The following is a 14833-nucleotide window of genomic DNA, read 5'->3' on the forward strand; positions in this document are numbered from 1 at the left end:
CTCTTCCTTTGCAGTTACAGATACAAATCCATATATTCATGGCCTTTTTATTTTACTTATTTTTACTTTTTTAAAAAAAAAGTTTATTGGGGCGCCTGGGTGGCTTAGTCGGTTAAGCGTCCGACTTTCGCTTAGGTCATGATCTTGCGGTTCGTGGGTTCAAGCCCCGCGTCGGGCTCTGTGCTGACTGCCAGCTCAGAGCCTGGAGCCTATTTCAGTCTGTGACTCCCTCCCTCTCTGACCCTCCCCTGCTCACGCTATCTCTCTCTCTCTCTCTCTCCTAGAAATAAATAAAACATTAAAAAAAATTTAGAAAAAAAAGTTTATTATTTTAGGGGAGAGAGCATGTACACCCAGGTGCCAGCAGGGGAAGGGCAGAGAGAGAGAGAGAATCCCAAGCAAGCTCTGCAATATCAGCACAGAGCCTACAGAGCCTGTGAAGGGGCTGGAACCCACGAACTGTGACATCATGACCTGAGCCGAAATCAAGAGTCGTATGCTTAACCCACTGAGCCACCAGGGTGTGCCCCTCCCCTTTCTTTCCATGTCCTTTTTATTTTAAGCAAATGGGATTCCATGCCTTGTCTCCCCTCCCCCTCCCCCCACATATATCTTTAAGTTTTCTCTATACTGGTACATATAGATGGATCTCATTATTTTTTTAAAGATTTTTTAAAAATGTTTATTGATGTTTGAGAGAGGGAGAACACATGTGTGAGCACACTTGAGCAAGTCTATGTGCTGACAGCAGAGAGCCTAACGTGGGGCTCTAACTCACAAAACTGTGAGATCATGACCTGAGCCAAAATAAGAGAGATGCTGAACAGATCAGCCTGGGATCTCATTCTTTTTAACATGTGCATAACTTGAATGGATACAACTGGACTTTATTGTACTTTTTCAGTGTTACAAATGGTCCTACAGTAAACATCTTTGCACTAAAGGGGGTAATACATTTGTTACCATCCCTAGAAAGAGAAAAACTAGTAACTAGTCCTGAGAACTCTGAGAACAAAGCTTCAGTGAGCAAGTGAGTGGGGAATGGCTGCATTCTGAGCCTCCCTCCTGGTGATTCACGATTAAGTAGCATTTTAAAAGTTCTGGAAATTCTTCAGTAACCACTCACAGCTGAGTGGTTTTAAAAGTTGTTTGCGAAGGGAAGGACTTGAATTCTTTGTACACCTCTATTAAAATTTTCCTGAACGGTTTGGTAAATGCCCCCGTGGTAATCTCTCAAAGACAGGACAGTTTTAGATAGGAACTCGGCCACATACTATTCCACCAGGCTGGGCAGCTGGGGTGGAGTAAGGTTTGGATTTTGTCCAGGAACCAGGCTAGGTCTGTCAGCCCCTCCCAAGCCCCTTACATAAAGTGAGAAGGCCAGAGCAAGGCCTGGCATAAATTAAGTATTGAGGCTGACCATGGGGAGAAAGGGGAGTTTCACTCTGGCCTAAGTCTGGGTAGGATGTGATATCAGACCTAGCAGACACACTACGTCAGTTGTAGGCCCAGGCCTCCAACACAGAAGACTGTTCGTCCAGAATCCCTAGAGAGGGAGCCAACTTGGAGTGTGAGAGGACACCCTTAACCCACCCTTCACCCACTCAACCCCCTGGCCCACCTCCTCCAATTGGTGAAATCACGGTTAACTTCCAGGGCTCAGTGCAGATGTTACCTCTGTGAAGCCTCTCCCCCATTGGCTAGACCACTCCAGTGTGTTCTGGTAGCGTCTTTGCTGTGCCTCTTTTAGTTCATTCATACTTACTGGGTTGGTCAAGAGGAAGGGCCACATCATGGATTATGTACTTCACAGTCTTCCCCAGCAAAGGGGAGCTCCTTCAGAGTGGTGCATTCCTTCACTCAGTCACTCATTATTGAGCACCTACTTACTATGTCCAGCATTAGCTGGACTGTCAGAATATAGTAGTGAATAAAGTGGACACAATCCCTGTCCTCATTCATAGTCTTATGTTCCCTGTAGTCTAGCACAAAGTCGAGCCCAAAGCCTGGCACAGTAGGATTTAGAAATTGTAATCTAATTGGAAAGCTGCTTTTGCAAGGCAAGCGCTTTTAACTTCAGTGCTACAGATTAAAAAACATTTTCTCAGGATGCCTTGTCTACAGTTCATATGACAGAAAGTTAATTGACTGTATGAAATATTTTAGAGACATTTGAGGGGCGCCTGGGTGGCTTAGTCGGTTAAGCGTCCGACTTTCGCTTAGGTCATGATCTCGCGGTTCGTGGGTTCGAGCCCCGCGTCGGGCTCTGTGCTGACTGCCGGCTCAGAGCCTGGAGCCTATTTCAGAGTCTGTATCTCCCTCTCTCTCTCTCTGACCCTCCCCTGCTCACGCTGTCTCTCTCTCTCTCTCTCTTAGAAATAAATAAAAAAAAACCATTAAAAAAAAAAAGACATTTGAGGTGAGGTGACTTTGGGGACCTGATGGAGAGTTTGGGCGTTGGCACCCCCAGACACCCTTACAGCTCACCGCCCGGTTGGGCCCAAGCTGGCGGCGAGCCGGCAGCCGGCCGCTGTCCCGCAGGCCCCGCCCCCGCCCCGCCCCGCCCCAGGTGCCACCCCGGGCCCCGCCCCCGCTCTCCATAGTTACGGCGCTGCGGAGGCGGCGGCCATCTTGGCGGTGAAGCGATGAGCGGGTCGAACCCGAAGGCTGCGGCCGTGGGGTCAGCGGCTGGGCCCGGGGGGCTGGTGGGGGGCAAAGAGGAGAAGAAGAAGGCGGGCGGCGGCGTCCTGAACCGACTCAAGGCGCGGCGGCAGGCGCCCCACCACGCGGCAGAGGACTGCATCGGGGCGGCGGTCACGGAGCAGGAGCTGCTGGCTCTGGACACCATCCGGCCCGAGCACGTCCTGCGCCTCAGCCGGGTCACCGAGAGTGAGTGCCCGCCCTGCCGCGCCCAGCCCTCGCGCCGGGCCCCGGGCCCCTTGTCGCCTTCAGCGGAGCCGGCCGCCCGCCGCCTGACCGGCCCGGGGGTGCACCCTGGCCCCCCCCTCCTCCCGGGTCGGCCAGGCCGCGCCGCCCGCCGCTCAGCCGGGCGGGCTCTGCGCCTCCCACCCTCACCTAGCCTAGGTTGGGAAGGGGCTCTCCTTGAGCTTGACTGCGTTCCCCCGTCCAGCCACGCTAGGCTTCTCCCGCGCCGGCCGTTCTCCTCAGCTGGGTGTGTTTGGGTAGGGAGCCCCCTTAGCTTAACCGGATCCTCCTGACCCTGGTAAGTGGGACTGCTGCGCCCTCATCCTGGAAGACCCACAGGTATCAGCGAAGTTCCTGCCCAGCCAGGCACTCCCCGCAGCCTGTGCCCGCCCAGACCCCTGCCCTCTCCACTCCTGTGTCCACTCCGGCCCCCTGGCAGCCTCCTCCCCAGCCTGCCTTGACCGCCCTACCCTTTTTGGTCCCAAGCCTTGCCTCTTTGTGTGCAGGGAGGGTTCTTCCTTCCTCAAACATAGTGCCGTGGCCTTTCATGCAAATTTTAAACTGCTACATTAAAAAATACGTTTGTAAAGTTTCAGTTTATGTACACAGCCCAAAACGTGAATCCTGCTCTTGACACCTGCTCTAGTGAATTAAGAACGCCTCACGCGGCCATCCTACTACCCCTTTCCATTGATGGAAGCAAGGGTGGGAAGCAACATACTGCCCACCGCCCTCTCCGGGTTCTCCTTCCTTTCTCGGTTCTCTTCCAAGCCAAGCCCTGACTTGCTGCCCTTTGTTTTGCTGCTCTTTCTCCCCCAGAATTTGCATTCACCTAGTTAGACCCTGCTGCCCTCCAGACTTGTAACCCTGCAGCATCCATACTCCCTATGCGGATCTAAGGCTGCCATGGCATCATCTGCTGAAGGCCTGCTGCTATCAGCCTGGGCCGCTCAGGTGTACCTCAGGGAGCTGCGGGCAGCTCCAGTGACGTGGGAATGGGGTTCAGGCGGTGGGCCTTGGTCCACCCAGTAGGAAAAGGGAATTCCCGTCTCCCAAAGGTTTAACTTGATTCCGGGTATTTCCATGTCCCCGTTTTCCATCACTGTTTGGGTTGGGCCTGTCCTTTGCATGCCTGAATATATCTTTAGCAGGTCTTACTCTCCCGTTTATTGAAACACGGGGAAAACACTGCTTTTGTTCTGTTTCAGTTCTCATTTGGGACCCTGAACGTATGGAAGTGCTCATCACTGGAGCCTTCTAACCGCATACTTTCTCCTCATACCAAGGCTGAATCAGGCCATTGTAATGCCTGGCCCCAGGCAGCATTCGTGGTGGGCAAAGGTCCTGTGTAGGAGCTTGGTGCTGTTGCTTCCATTCATGTCAGCAGCCTACAGGTCAGAGCTTGGTGACCTCTGGATTTTGTTAAAGTCTCTTCCCTTCAGTTTGTTTACGGAGTACCCTCTAAAGGTGCAGAGTCCTCCTCAGTCTTTTTCAGATTTACAAAATAATCAGGAGGTCTCCAGTTTGCCGTCATGCGGTCAGGAGTCATCGTAGAAAGAAAGCAGCGAGATTTTCTCTGATCAGCATTGTACTGACGAGCTGCTAAGGTAGTTAGAGGTTCCACATCACTTTGGCGGGGTCCCCTCACCAGCCAGTCTGTTCCGTCACCAGTGTAGGCGTGGCCCACCGCCGCATTTCGTACAGCCCACAAGCCAAGAAGGGTTTTTACAGTTTTAAATAGTTGGGGAGGAGGGGAATCTTGCCCCACACGGTTACCTGCAATTCATATTTCAATATCTGTAAATACTTTTATTGGATTACAGCTGTGCTCATTCATTTGTGTGTTGTCTGTGGCTGCTTTTGCACTTCAGTGACAAGAGTTGAGTAGTTGTGACAGAGGCAGGGTGGCCCCAGAGTCTAAACTATTTATGATCTGGCTCTTTACAAAGTTTGCTGCTTTCTGCTTCATGATACTAAAGGCTGGCAAACAAGTACTATATTTGCCATTAGATCAGCATGAATGTTTTTAAGTGGATTTCTAAAAAAAATTCTGTCCCGTTGTGATATCCAAGGTGTTTCCAAAGGAATCCCCTTACACTATCCCTGTTTCTTAAGATGGTACTATAATCTTTCATGCAGACCAAATCCATGCTCTTTTTTTCTTTCTTTGATCATCCCCTTACTTCTCTTCATGCAACTTTTGCTTTTAACGTAAGAGGAAGTTTTTGGGTGTATTTTAAGTGAATTGTGTTTGAAAAAACCCCTGAGTTTGCTTCAAAACTTGAGAAAGAAATGAATGGTAGTTTTGGATGATTATTTAACAGCATTGGTGTGTGTGTGTCTCTCTCTCATTTCAGATTATTTATGTAAACCTGAAGATAACATCTACAGTATTGATTTCACCCGCTTCAAAATTCGAGATTTGGAGACGGGGACGGTGCTATTTGAGATTGCCAAACCTTGTGTTTCAGGTAGGCCTCAGTATTGTGGCAGTCACTTCATTTTTTTTTTTAATGTTTTATTTATTTTTGAGAGACAGCGTGAGCAGGGGAAGGTCAGAGAGAGGGAGACAGAATCCGAAGACAGGCTCCAGGCTCTGAGTTAGCCATCAGCACAGAGCCTGACGCAGGGCTTGAACCCACAAACTGAGATCATGACCTGAACCGAAGTCGGACGCTTAACTGACTGAGCCACCCAGGCGCCCCTGTAACAGTCACTTCAAACGGTCCTTGAAGCTCAAATTCGCACGAACTGTTGCCTCCTGCGGCAGGGACCCCAGCGTGTCCACTTCTGTGCCTCAGCCTGCAGCCTGGGCCGCTGCATGCATTGTTTCGCAGTGGCGCTAAGAGGCTGATGTTTGTTGAGTATCTGCTCTGTGCTGGGTGCTGTGTCTCACCTGGTTCTGTTTACATCAGGTCATGTGATCCCCTTGTGAGGAGCTATTATTCCCATTTTACAGATAAGGAAACTGGGTCCCAGAATTTCCAAGTGACTTTCCCAAGGTCCTGTGCTTATTCCTCTTACCATGTTGCCTCTGCTTAGGAAAGTAAGCCTTGGAATTAAAGTAGAATGAGGAAAGCTCACCTGAGCCATTGTGTCCTGGGGACACTGGAAGGGTATTGCTGGGGGGTCCCGGTCCAAGCTCACTTGTCTTCTCCTCCCTTGCTTTCCTTTCAACAGTGTCTTCTATTTCCTTGTAAGGCCTAGTTTGGATTTAATTCACCATTTTCTGGAGGAACAGAAAGCGCAGACCTATGAACTGATCTACTTGGGATTCCTTAAATTAGCCTTGAATAGGTGCTTCCTGTGCTTGTAGTGCACACAGCTCCTCTCTGGTATCTGACCACACGGAAGTCGTTGGAGCGCATCACTGGAGCTCGAGCACCCCCTGGAGTTAGTTACTAGAACACCAGCACAGATGACTGCAGTATGAGCTGAAGTCTGTATCAGGAATTCTTTTTGCAAAACTCTTCTTATGTGATTGGCTACTCAGAAGGAGCCTGTAAACTTGGTAAGGCAGGTGTCAGTAGCCCAGGCAGGTCGAAGGGCTTTCCCCAGAAGGTCTCGGCTCAGGTTCATTGCACCGCAAGGCTGGAGCCCTGGTCTTCTCACCCCACCTTCATGCTCTCATAATCTGGTGCTGACCAAGGCACCTGAAGGCTCCAGCTTGTGGGTACTTAGCAGGTATTGGGAGGATTAGGGCCAGGCAGCCTCCTGGGCTGAGCGAAATGTCCCAGTGCTTTGGATGTTTCGAGGACCCCAGAGCCATTTCAGATGTGTGGATTTGGAGTAGGCTGGGCCCAGAGTAGTCCTTTCAGTAAAAAAATGAACTGTCTCAAGCAGGGAGGCTACAGAGCGTGTGAAGATGCCTTCATTTTCAACTTCTCCAGTCTTTACCTTTAAGGATCTTGATTCACTTAGAATATTCCTTCACTGAATCAGTACCTTCGTACAGCACTTGCTCTGATGAGTTTGACTCCCTGAGATGTGGTCTGATCTCTTTATCACATTGTTGGAGCGAGGGCTCTAGAGTCTCTGGCGCTGAACGCCTGCTCAGTCTGGTTCCCCGTTTGCTCTTGGGTTTGTGATAGGCAGAGATGTTTGGGGTTAAAAAAAGACGTAAGTTGCACCCACATTCAGCCAATACCTGGAGAAAATATTTTTGCTGGACGCTGGCTGGCAACTAGTGGGAACTACCTCCTTGTTCACATTAGAATGGTTCTCTGATTCATTTTACAAAACTTCCATTTCCTGAGCTCAGGAATGAACTAGACTCCCCCTCCGTCAGGTCCAGCATGTTGGTTCATTGCTCATCTACCTCACTGTTTCCCAGGTTGTCGGTGCCTGACCTGGCACAGCCTGGGATGGGCATCACAGTACCCCAAGGCTGCAGGCCCGTGTCTTCCATTTACATGACAAGATTATTAGCTTGTCTTTGCTGCCTGTCAGAAAGTTTTGTGTTCTTTGAACTTGCCTTTTGACTATTTTCAACCCTCGTAGACATGTTCTTTTGGTTAGTGGCTAGCACTGCGACCTCGTGACCGTGTATAATATAGACCATGCCAGGGACCTAGTACCCTGCTTGTGTTTCAGGCTTCCCTCTTAGGATACGGCCCAAGCCACTCAGCTACATAAAAGGTAAATAGTTTAATGTTTTAAGGACAAGCTTCAAGTCAGATGGACCTGGCTTCAAATCCCCGTTCCCTCCCTGTACTATTTGGGGGGAATTTGGACGTGCTACTTCATCTCTCTGGGCTTCTGCATCCTTATCTGTAAGATGGAGATAATGGCGACACTCCACAGGGTGGGGAGGAGTCTGTGAAATGACTAGCATGCGGCCCGATCTGTAGCAAGGGCCCAGTAAATATCGGCCATCCTGCTGTTGGCATTAGTGCTGTTAATTGGTTGTGCTGTTTGGTCTGGTGACCGAGACCGTGTGCTCAGGATTCCTTGTGTTCTTTCAGACCAAGAGGAGGAGGAGGAGGAAGAGGAAGGTGGAGATGTGGATATCAGTGCGGGACGTTTTGTCCGTTATCAGTTCACACCGGCGTTTCTCCGCCTCCGCACAGTCGGGGCTACGTGAGTACCAGTATTTCCGGAGGGGAGAACACTCGCTGGTCCACAAAGAATGTTCTCGGTTGGAATCTGGGTTGGCTTTAAGGAAGGGAGGAGACAAAGTACGGCTCACAGAGATTTATTTTGCAGAGTGGAGTTCACAGTGGGAGACAAACCTGTGTCAAACTTCCGGATGATTGAGCGGCACTATTTCCGGGAACGCTTGCTGAAAAACTTTGACTTTGATTTCGGCTTCTGCATCCCCAGCAGCAGGAACACTTGTGAACATATCTATGAGTTCCCCCAGCTTTCTGAGGATGTCAGTATGTATCCCCTGACTTCACCCTGTCCTAGATTCTTAAGACTAGAAGGAACAAGCCTTGGAGTCTATCTGGTCCAGTGCCCTCATTTGGCAGAGGAGGGAGGTAGTGACGTGATGCCTCTCCAGGCGTTTGACCTCAGGCTTCTCATTTCCTAGTGCTCCTGTCTAGGGCTTCAGACTCTGCCTGTATGGGAGCATCAAAGGTTTTAATAATGCAGGCTGCCCGCTCTGGGTGCCTGCTGCAGGGGTGACTGAGGAAGAGGAGGGGAGGCCCATGACGATCCCTGGGACTGTGGGACTAAGGTTAGCCAGAGCACCTCTCCGAGCCTCCGTTAGGCTTGGTTTTCCACCGTGTTCTAGTCATTGGCTCCTGCTCGGCACCCCTTGTTTGCCCTCCCCTTTCTCCTTAGAGGGAGAAGTGCAGCTGGGGGCTGAATAGAGTCAGAGGTCTGGGGACCTCAAGTTCCCCTTCTCTGCAAGTAGAAGGTTGAGTAGATAAACTGTTAGAGTAAATTCACAGGAAATAGGGAGCTGCTATAGGATTTGGAGCAGAAGGAATGGCCGGATGGAAGCCACATCTTAGGAAGAGTAATCCTCTAGTCCCGATGGGAAAAACGGGGGAGGCCAGAGGGAGGAGCGGAGGCAGGTGAAGGGAGAAAGAGAGAGAGAGCAGGCCTCATCAGTTCCCGTGGCTCTGGTGGAGCTGTCTCGGGTTAGCATCATCTGTTAGTAAGCAGGGAAACCGGCTCCCGAACACTGAGAATATGAGCGGGATCCTGTGAATAGTGGGGGGAGTTTGGCTGAATTGTAGGGAAGGATCTACATATACTGACTGGTTTTCTCAGAATCCCAGGTGCTTACAATTGTTACATTCTGAAAACCAGAATGTTTTTCACTCACGTGGCAATGCTGTTCTTAGGTAGAATGAGGCTTGCTGCCATGGGGCGGGCTGTTTATGACAGCATCTGGTCCTGGTTTGAACCCCACTCCCCAGCCTGGGCCAGAACATGGAGATACTTACAAGGAAAGATTATGTACAGCAGGTCAAGTTTTTGCCCAAAGCGATAGAACTTTTCTTCTTGATACCTCATAAGCTGAAAGAGGGTGAAGGTCAATATTCTAGATATAAACCAAATAACTTTGGCCTAAGTGGGTTCAAGGGACTTTCATCTTTTGAGAACTGTGGTAAACAAGAACGTTTCCTCCCGAGGGACCAAAATAGCATGTGATCATTAACTCAAAACTGATCAGCGGTAGTGACTTAATTATCTTCACTCTCCAGTATGGTTCAAGAGGTCTGGGCAACTGCCTGGACAAATGAGATTTAAATCTGGATTCCAAGACAAGCAGACCTTTTGCTGAATCATTTGCAAGTTAATACCCTGAGCCATCCCTGTAAAAGGCTCCTTGCCCTTTGTCACCCTGCACCCACATATACCTAGGATTCCTTTGGTTGTCAGGGGTGCCCGTGGGAACTGGGCACAGTGAGGCACAGCTTTTGGAATTTGGACCAGAATGTCCAGTGGTGGGGAACAGACCAGAAGTACTTAATAAACAATCCACGGTAGTCCATGTTGCCAAAAGGGTAATCCTGTGTCCCTGGAGTCCTGAGTATGAATCCAGGCTCGGGGTGCCCGAGGAATACCATGTCAGAGAGAGGATTGCATCCTTATGTTGAGGTGGGTAACATGTTTAATTTGGGGGCCTCTGGGGTTCTCTCCAGCTCTCCAAGCCTGGCCCCCTCTGTTCTGACCTCGTTATTCTAACAGAGTCTACACACACGTTCTGGAGGGCTGGCTTAGGAATTTTAGAGGGGACACCAGCTTTGCGCTGACAGCAGGGGACCTGATGCAGGGCTTGAACGGGGCTTGAACTCACAAACTGAGATCATGACCTGAGCTGAAGTTGGACACTTAACCAGCTGAGCCACCCAGTTGCCCCTTAGAGGGGATACTGAGTTTTTCCCCACCCCATCCATGGGGCAGACTCACACATAAGTCTTTGCTTTTTCCCTTTCTCTGACTTGCAGTTCGTCTGATGATTGAAAATCCCTATGAGACCCGTTCTGACAGCTTCTACTTTGTTGACAACAAGCTGATAATGCACAACAAGGCTGATTATGCCTATAACGGAGGCCAGTGACTGCTGCGGGAGCGGACAGGGAGGTGCTTTGCTGTGGCCTGAGGTCCCGGCACACGGAGGTGGTTGAACCTGCTGTTCATCAACACACATCTGGAACCTGGTCCCAGGAAGCCAAGGCTGGGGTGGGGGTTTCCTGTGGTCCAAGAGAGATGCCAAGCAGTGCCGTGTTTTCTTCCCTAGTACTTTTTCTTCCCTTTTTTCCCTGCCCTGTAGGTCACAGAGGTACTATAGTAAAGTAAAGGCTTAGGGAAAGTCCTGGAATCCAGAGAAAAAAGAGAATTTATTTTCGCGTAGTCCTAGCTGCCTGCTGGTGGCGCTGTTGAGCCCGGGGCTCTGCGGGCACAGCCGCGTCGGCGTAAGGAGGCTCTGGCTGGCAGGCTCGCCAGTCAGTGGCTTTTCCATAGGTTCCTGGGCGCTGTGAGAGGCTGAACCGTGGGCCTCTTCCAGGCAGCTCGCCCTCTCACAGTATTGCCGGCGGCATGGTCCAACCTCAGCTTGTGTGTAGTTCGAAAGCAACTGGAAAGAAAGCGGGTGCAGAGTGGAGGCGCTAGCGGCCGGCAGGGATGCCAAACTGAAAGGTCCATGCTGTGAAGTGGCCTGCCTCTGTCTGGCTTCCAGGGTCCTCCGCCAGCCCTCCGGGGATACACCACGGTTTCAGCCTGGCGGCGCCTTCCTGTTCCCATTCTGGAGCAAAGATGAGCTTGCCTTGCGCATCCTGCCTCCGGACTTCTGAGTGTCTCCTGAAATAGAACGTGGCAGTTTTTTCTCTCGAGCAGTAGGATCTCTTGAGGCCATAGCAGGCCTCGTATTTTGTGTTATTTTATTTTTTATTCTAGGCTTCTTTTGGAGAGGTTTTATAAGATGTCAGTGGTGTTCCCAGCATATGTGATGTGTGGTTAGACTTCTGATAGTATTAATCAGGCTCCTGGGTCTAATCTGGCTCCTGTTGGGACCAGATGTAGTTACGGACCAACAGCTACTTAAAGGAAGGATTTGATTTTTCTCAACGCAGGAGGGCCTGCGGGATTGACTTTGATGGGGATTTGCCTCTGAAACTGTCTATAGATTTCTTATTTCGGAGGATTTTCCTGTCTGCCTTTCTAGGGAAGTAGTTTTTGGGACCATCCTGGCAGGTCAGACCTCTGATGCACATTCTAATCCTCTGTACTGCTAGTTGGAGTTCTTTTGGTTGTTTGGAAAGGATGAAGTAGCCTGAGGTGGCTCTCAAAGGGTGCTCTCAGACAACCTTCCTTGCACATCCTTGTGGGCTGCGTTTGTCCCCAGGCCCTTACTGGATAGACTCTTGCCACCTCAGCTCCGTATGGTTGTCTATGTCCCTGACTGTGGGTGGCTTTAGCTGCCCCTCTGATAAGACTGTTGCTGTGGCCACGATTTAGCCCTGACGGAAGGGTAGCAGTAGGAAGGCCCAGATGTGTGGTAAGTCACTGGGAAGCGGCATAGTGACTGATGGACAGCAGTTACCCAAGATGCTTGGGAGAAAGGCCATGTGGGGCCCGGGATGGAGGGCCAGCACTTTGCCGCAGAAAGTCCCCTGTGCATTCACTAACCAGTGTTGCTCCCTGTTTGGATTCTAGCGCATGGGTGGCCGTGAACCTTGGCCTAGCTCTCTGTGGCAGGCCAGAATCTGGGCTGTGTCAGGTGCCGGCAGCTTTCTCACTGAGAAAACCCTTACTTCTGTGTGTTGGACCTGGGGGTGACCACGGAGGGAAGGGAGGAGACCAGGCGCCCTGCAGACAGGTTACTCCTCACCAGGCTGGGTGAATTTTAGAACCAGAGTCCACTACAAATCTAGGTGCCTTATGTGTGACTCTGTCCCACGTGCTGGCTGGGAAAGCTGCCTTGGCCTCGTTTCCTCCTCATCTGTGGACAGACATCAGCACTGCCTCCTTACCTTCTCTTTCCCCTCTAGTGTATTTGTGTGTGCGTGTTGAGCTTCAGAATCACCCCTTCTCTATGTGACAGCAGCCTAATCAGGAGATTTTCTCCTATTTGATACACTTAGTATCTAGGATGTGGTTTCTGGAGCTGTCCAGAGCGCTGCTCAATAGAGTGTGTCTTGGAAATGTGTCCCTGGATAGATGAAGTCTTGCGGACTCGTGGCCTGTCTCTTCTATGCAGTGTTAGCCTTTGCTAGGAGGAGGGCAGAGGAGGCCGGCATTCTGGCCTGAATCGTGCCATAGCCTCCTCCCCGTCGGCTTGCCTTAGTCTCACTGGAGGCCGTTTTGAGGCCATATGCTAGGTCTGTGCCCACCAGGAAGAGATATGCCATCTTGTGCTCTGCAAGGTCGGTCTGGTGGTCTGTCCCTGGGAGTCTGCATTCGTATGTCTCGTTATTCAGGAAATCAGAGTTAACCATTCTGGGGTGTTAACCAGGGTGAGTTTGAAATTCAGATTTTTGTATCTGAGCTGGGGAGAGAATTGGAAGTCATATTTTCTCTGAAAGTAGCTGAAGCAATCAGAACTTGAGCCGGGAGGCCATGTTATTAAGGAACCTGGACTGTTGAGAGCACTTGTCTTGGGGGTGACACAGTTGGAGGGGAAATGACCTGCCCGGGGAGACCCTGCCTTCTGTTCAGAGCTGGTGGCCGAGTGGCAGCCGCTGGAGGAGACCGGCGGGCACACCTGGGGCCACAGGGCCGGTGCCTGCACCTCTTCCTGTCCTGTCCTGTCCTGCTCCTCTGCCTTGGAATCTCCAGGAAGAGCATCTCTTCCTGTGGAGCCTTTGGGCTAAGATGCCCTTCTTGCTTCTCCAAAGAAGATCCTTGTTGATTTCATTCTGTTCTAAAGAGTGAGCAGAAGAAATAACAACTGGAAGTAGTTCTGGGCTACAGTAGGTGGCCCCGTCCTGATACGTTGGCTCAGACATGTTTTGCAGAGAAATCAGTTTTCAAGGACATGCAGAGTCCCTGAGGACACGCACAGCCTTTGGGCCATCTGACTCCCAGACAGGGCCCGGGATTCAGGGAGGTTGGGCTAACCATAGACCGGTGAGTCTTGCAGTGGCAATGACGGGGAACTTTCAAGGGGGACCCATTTCTGAAATGAATTTCAGAGGCTCTGTGTACAGGACGAATTGGGTGAGTCTTGCCTTAGTGTCCTGCCACGCCCAGGGACTCCCGGGACACTCTTTTTTCTCTGTCAAGTCACTTTCTTTTGGTGGCTGTTGTCACCATGATGTCAGTGAGGTTTGGGGACCGGAGACTGCCTGCCTCCAGGACCCCAGCATAGATTTCCCTGCCAGGGCCGGGGGTTCCTGCGCACAGGTGCTGTGTCCCCAGCGGGAGAGCCTGGTCGTGGGATCATCACTTACTCACATTCCGTGTTACAGAGTATCTTCGCCACAAGAAGGGTCTGGTGGAGGCGGATTTACCCCTTGTTCTACCAAGGATCGTGTAAAGTCATTGAAGTTGTGAAAGTCTATTTTTCCCCCTGTAAATTGTAAATCTATTTTTCACAGAGTATAAGAAACATCAATGACCTGGTCTGTCCTTCCTCCTCGTTCCCCGTCACCTAAGACCCTCATTCCAGTTTGTATTGTCTTTGTGTCCGAAGTGAACTAGGTGACTTATTTGTATAAAATGTTATTTTGCCACAAGAGACAGTAATAAAAGATTTTCACAGTACACGCAGCCTCTTTTGTGTCCTGACCGAGCCCCTTGCATTGCTGGGGGGAGCACCAGTTTGTGTGACCTTTCTGTAAATAATGAGTATAGCTGGCTTTTAGGGTGAACAGGGAACAGTGTTTGGCTTTAGATTTAATATTTTTACTTTGTTTCACTGGGGTACTTTGGAAATCAAAAATTTGTATATATATATATATATATATATTTTAAATGCTTTATTTCTAGGAGAGAGAGAGGACAGCTTGAGCAGGGGAGGGTCAGAGAGAGAGGAAGCCACAGACTCAAACAGGCTCCAGGCTCTGAGCTGGCAATCAGCACAGAGCCTGATGCGGGGCTAGAACCCATGAACCGCGAAATCGTGACCTAAGTGAAAGTCGGACGCTTAACCGACTAAGCCACCCAGGCGCCCCCCAAAAATTTGTATATTTTAAAGTTAGGCTTATTATTATTATTTTTTAAGTGTTTTATTTATTTCTAGGAAAAAGAGAGAGACAGCTTGAGCAGGGGAGGGTCAGAGAGAGAGGGAGTCACAGACTGAAACAGGCTCCAGGCTCTGAGCTGGCAGTCAGCACAGAGCCCGACGCGGGGCTCGAACCCACGAACCGTGAGATCATGACCCAAGCGAAAGTCGGACGCTCAACCAACTAAGCCACCCAGGCGCCCAAAGTTAGGCTTATTATTAAGGTTTACTTTAACTGTAGTAAAGTTCACCTAGTTTAAGAGTACAGTTGGAAGAGTACGCAGC

General features: G+C 50.4%; 1 protein-coding gene across 1 annotated transcript; it reads left to right on the forward strand.

The window, feature by feature from the left end:
• The first annotated feature begins 2644 nt into the window (after positions 1-2644).
• Positions 2645-14088, forward strand: UNC119B (unc-119 lipid binding chaperone B). The gene is made up of 5 exons (XM_039243073.1): positions 2645-2889; positions 5283-5396; positions 7890-8004; positions 8131-8303; positions 10332-14088. The coding sequence occupies exons 1-5, from the start codon at positions 2646-2648 to the stop codon at positions 10442-10444; spliced, it is 759 nt and encodes a 252-aa protein (XP_039099004.1). The 5' UTR covers position 2645; the 3' UTR covers positions 10445-14088.
• Positions 14089-14833: the final 745 nt, after the last annotated feature.

The sequence above is a fragment of the Hyaena hyaena genome, unplaced genomic scaffold (genome assembly GCF_003009895.1).
Source record: "Hyaena hyaena isolate Hyena2069 unplaced genomic scaffold, ASM300989v1 scaffold_0, whole genome shotgun sequence".
NCBI classification, from domain to species: domain Eukaryota; kingdom Metazoa; phylum Chordata; class Mammalia; order Carnivora; family Hyaenidae; genus Hyaena; species Hyaena hyaena.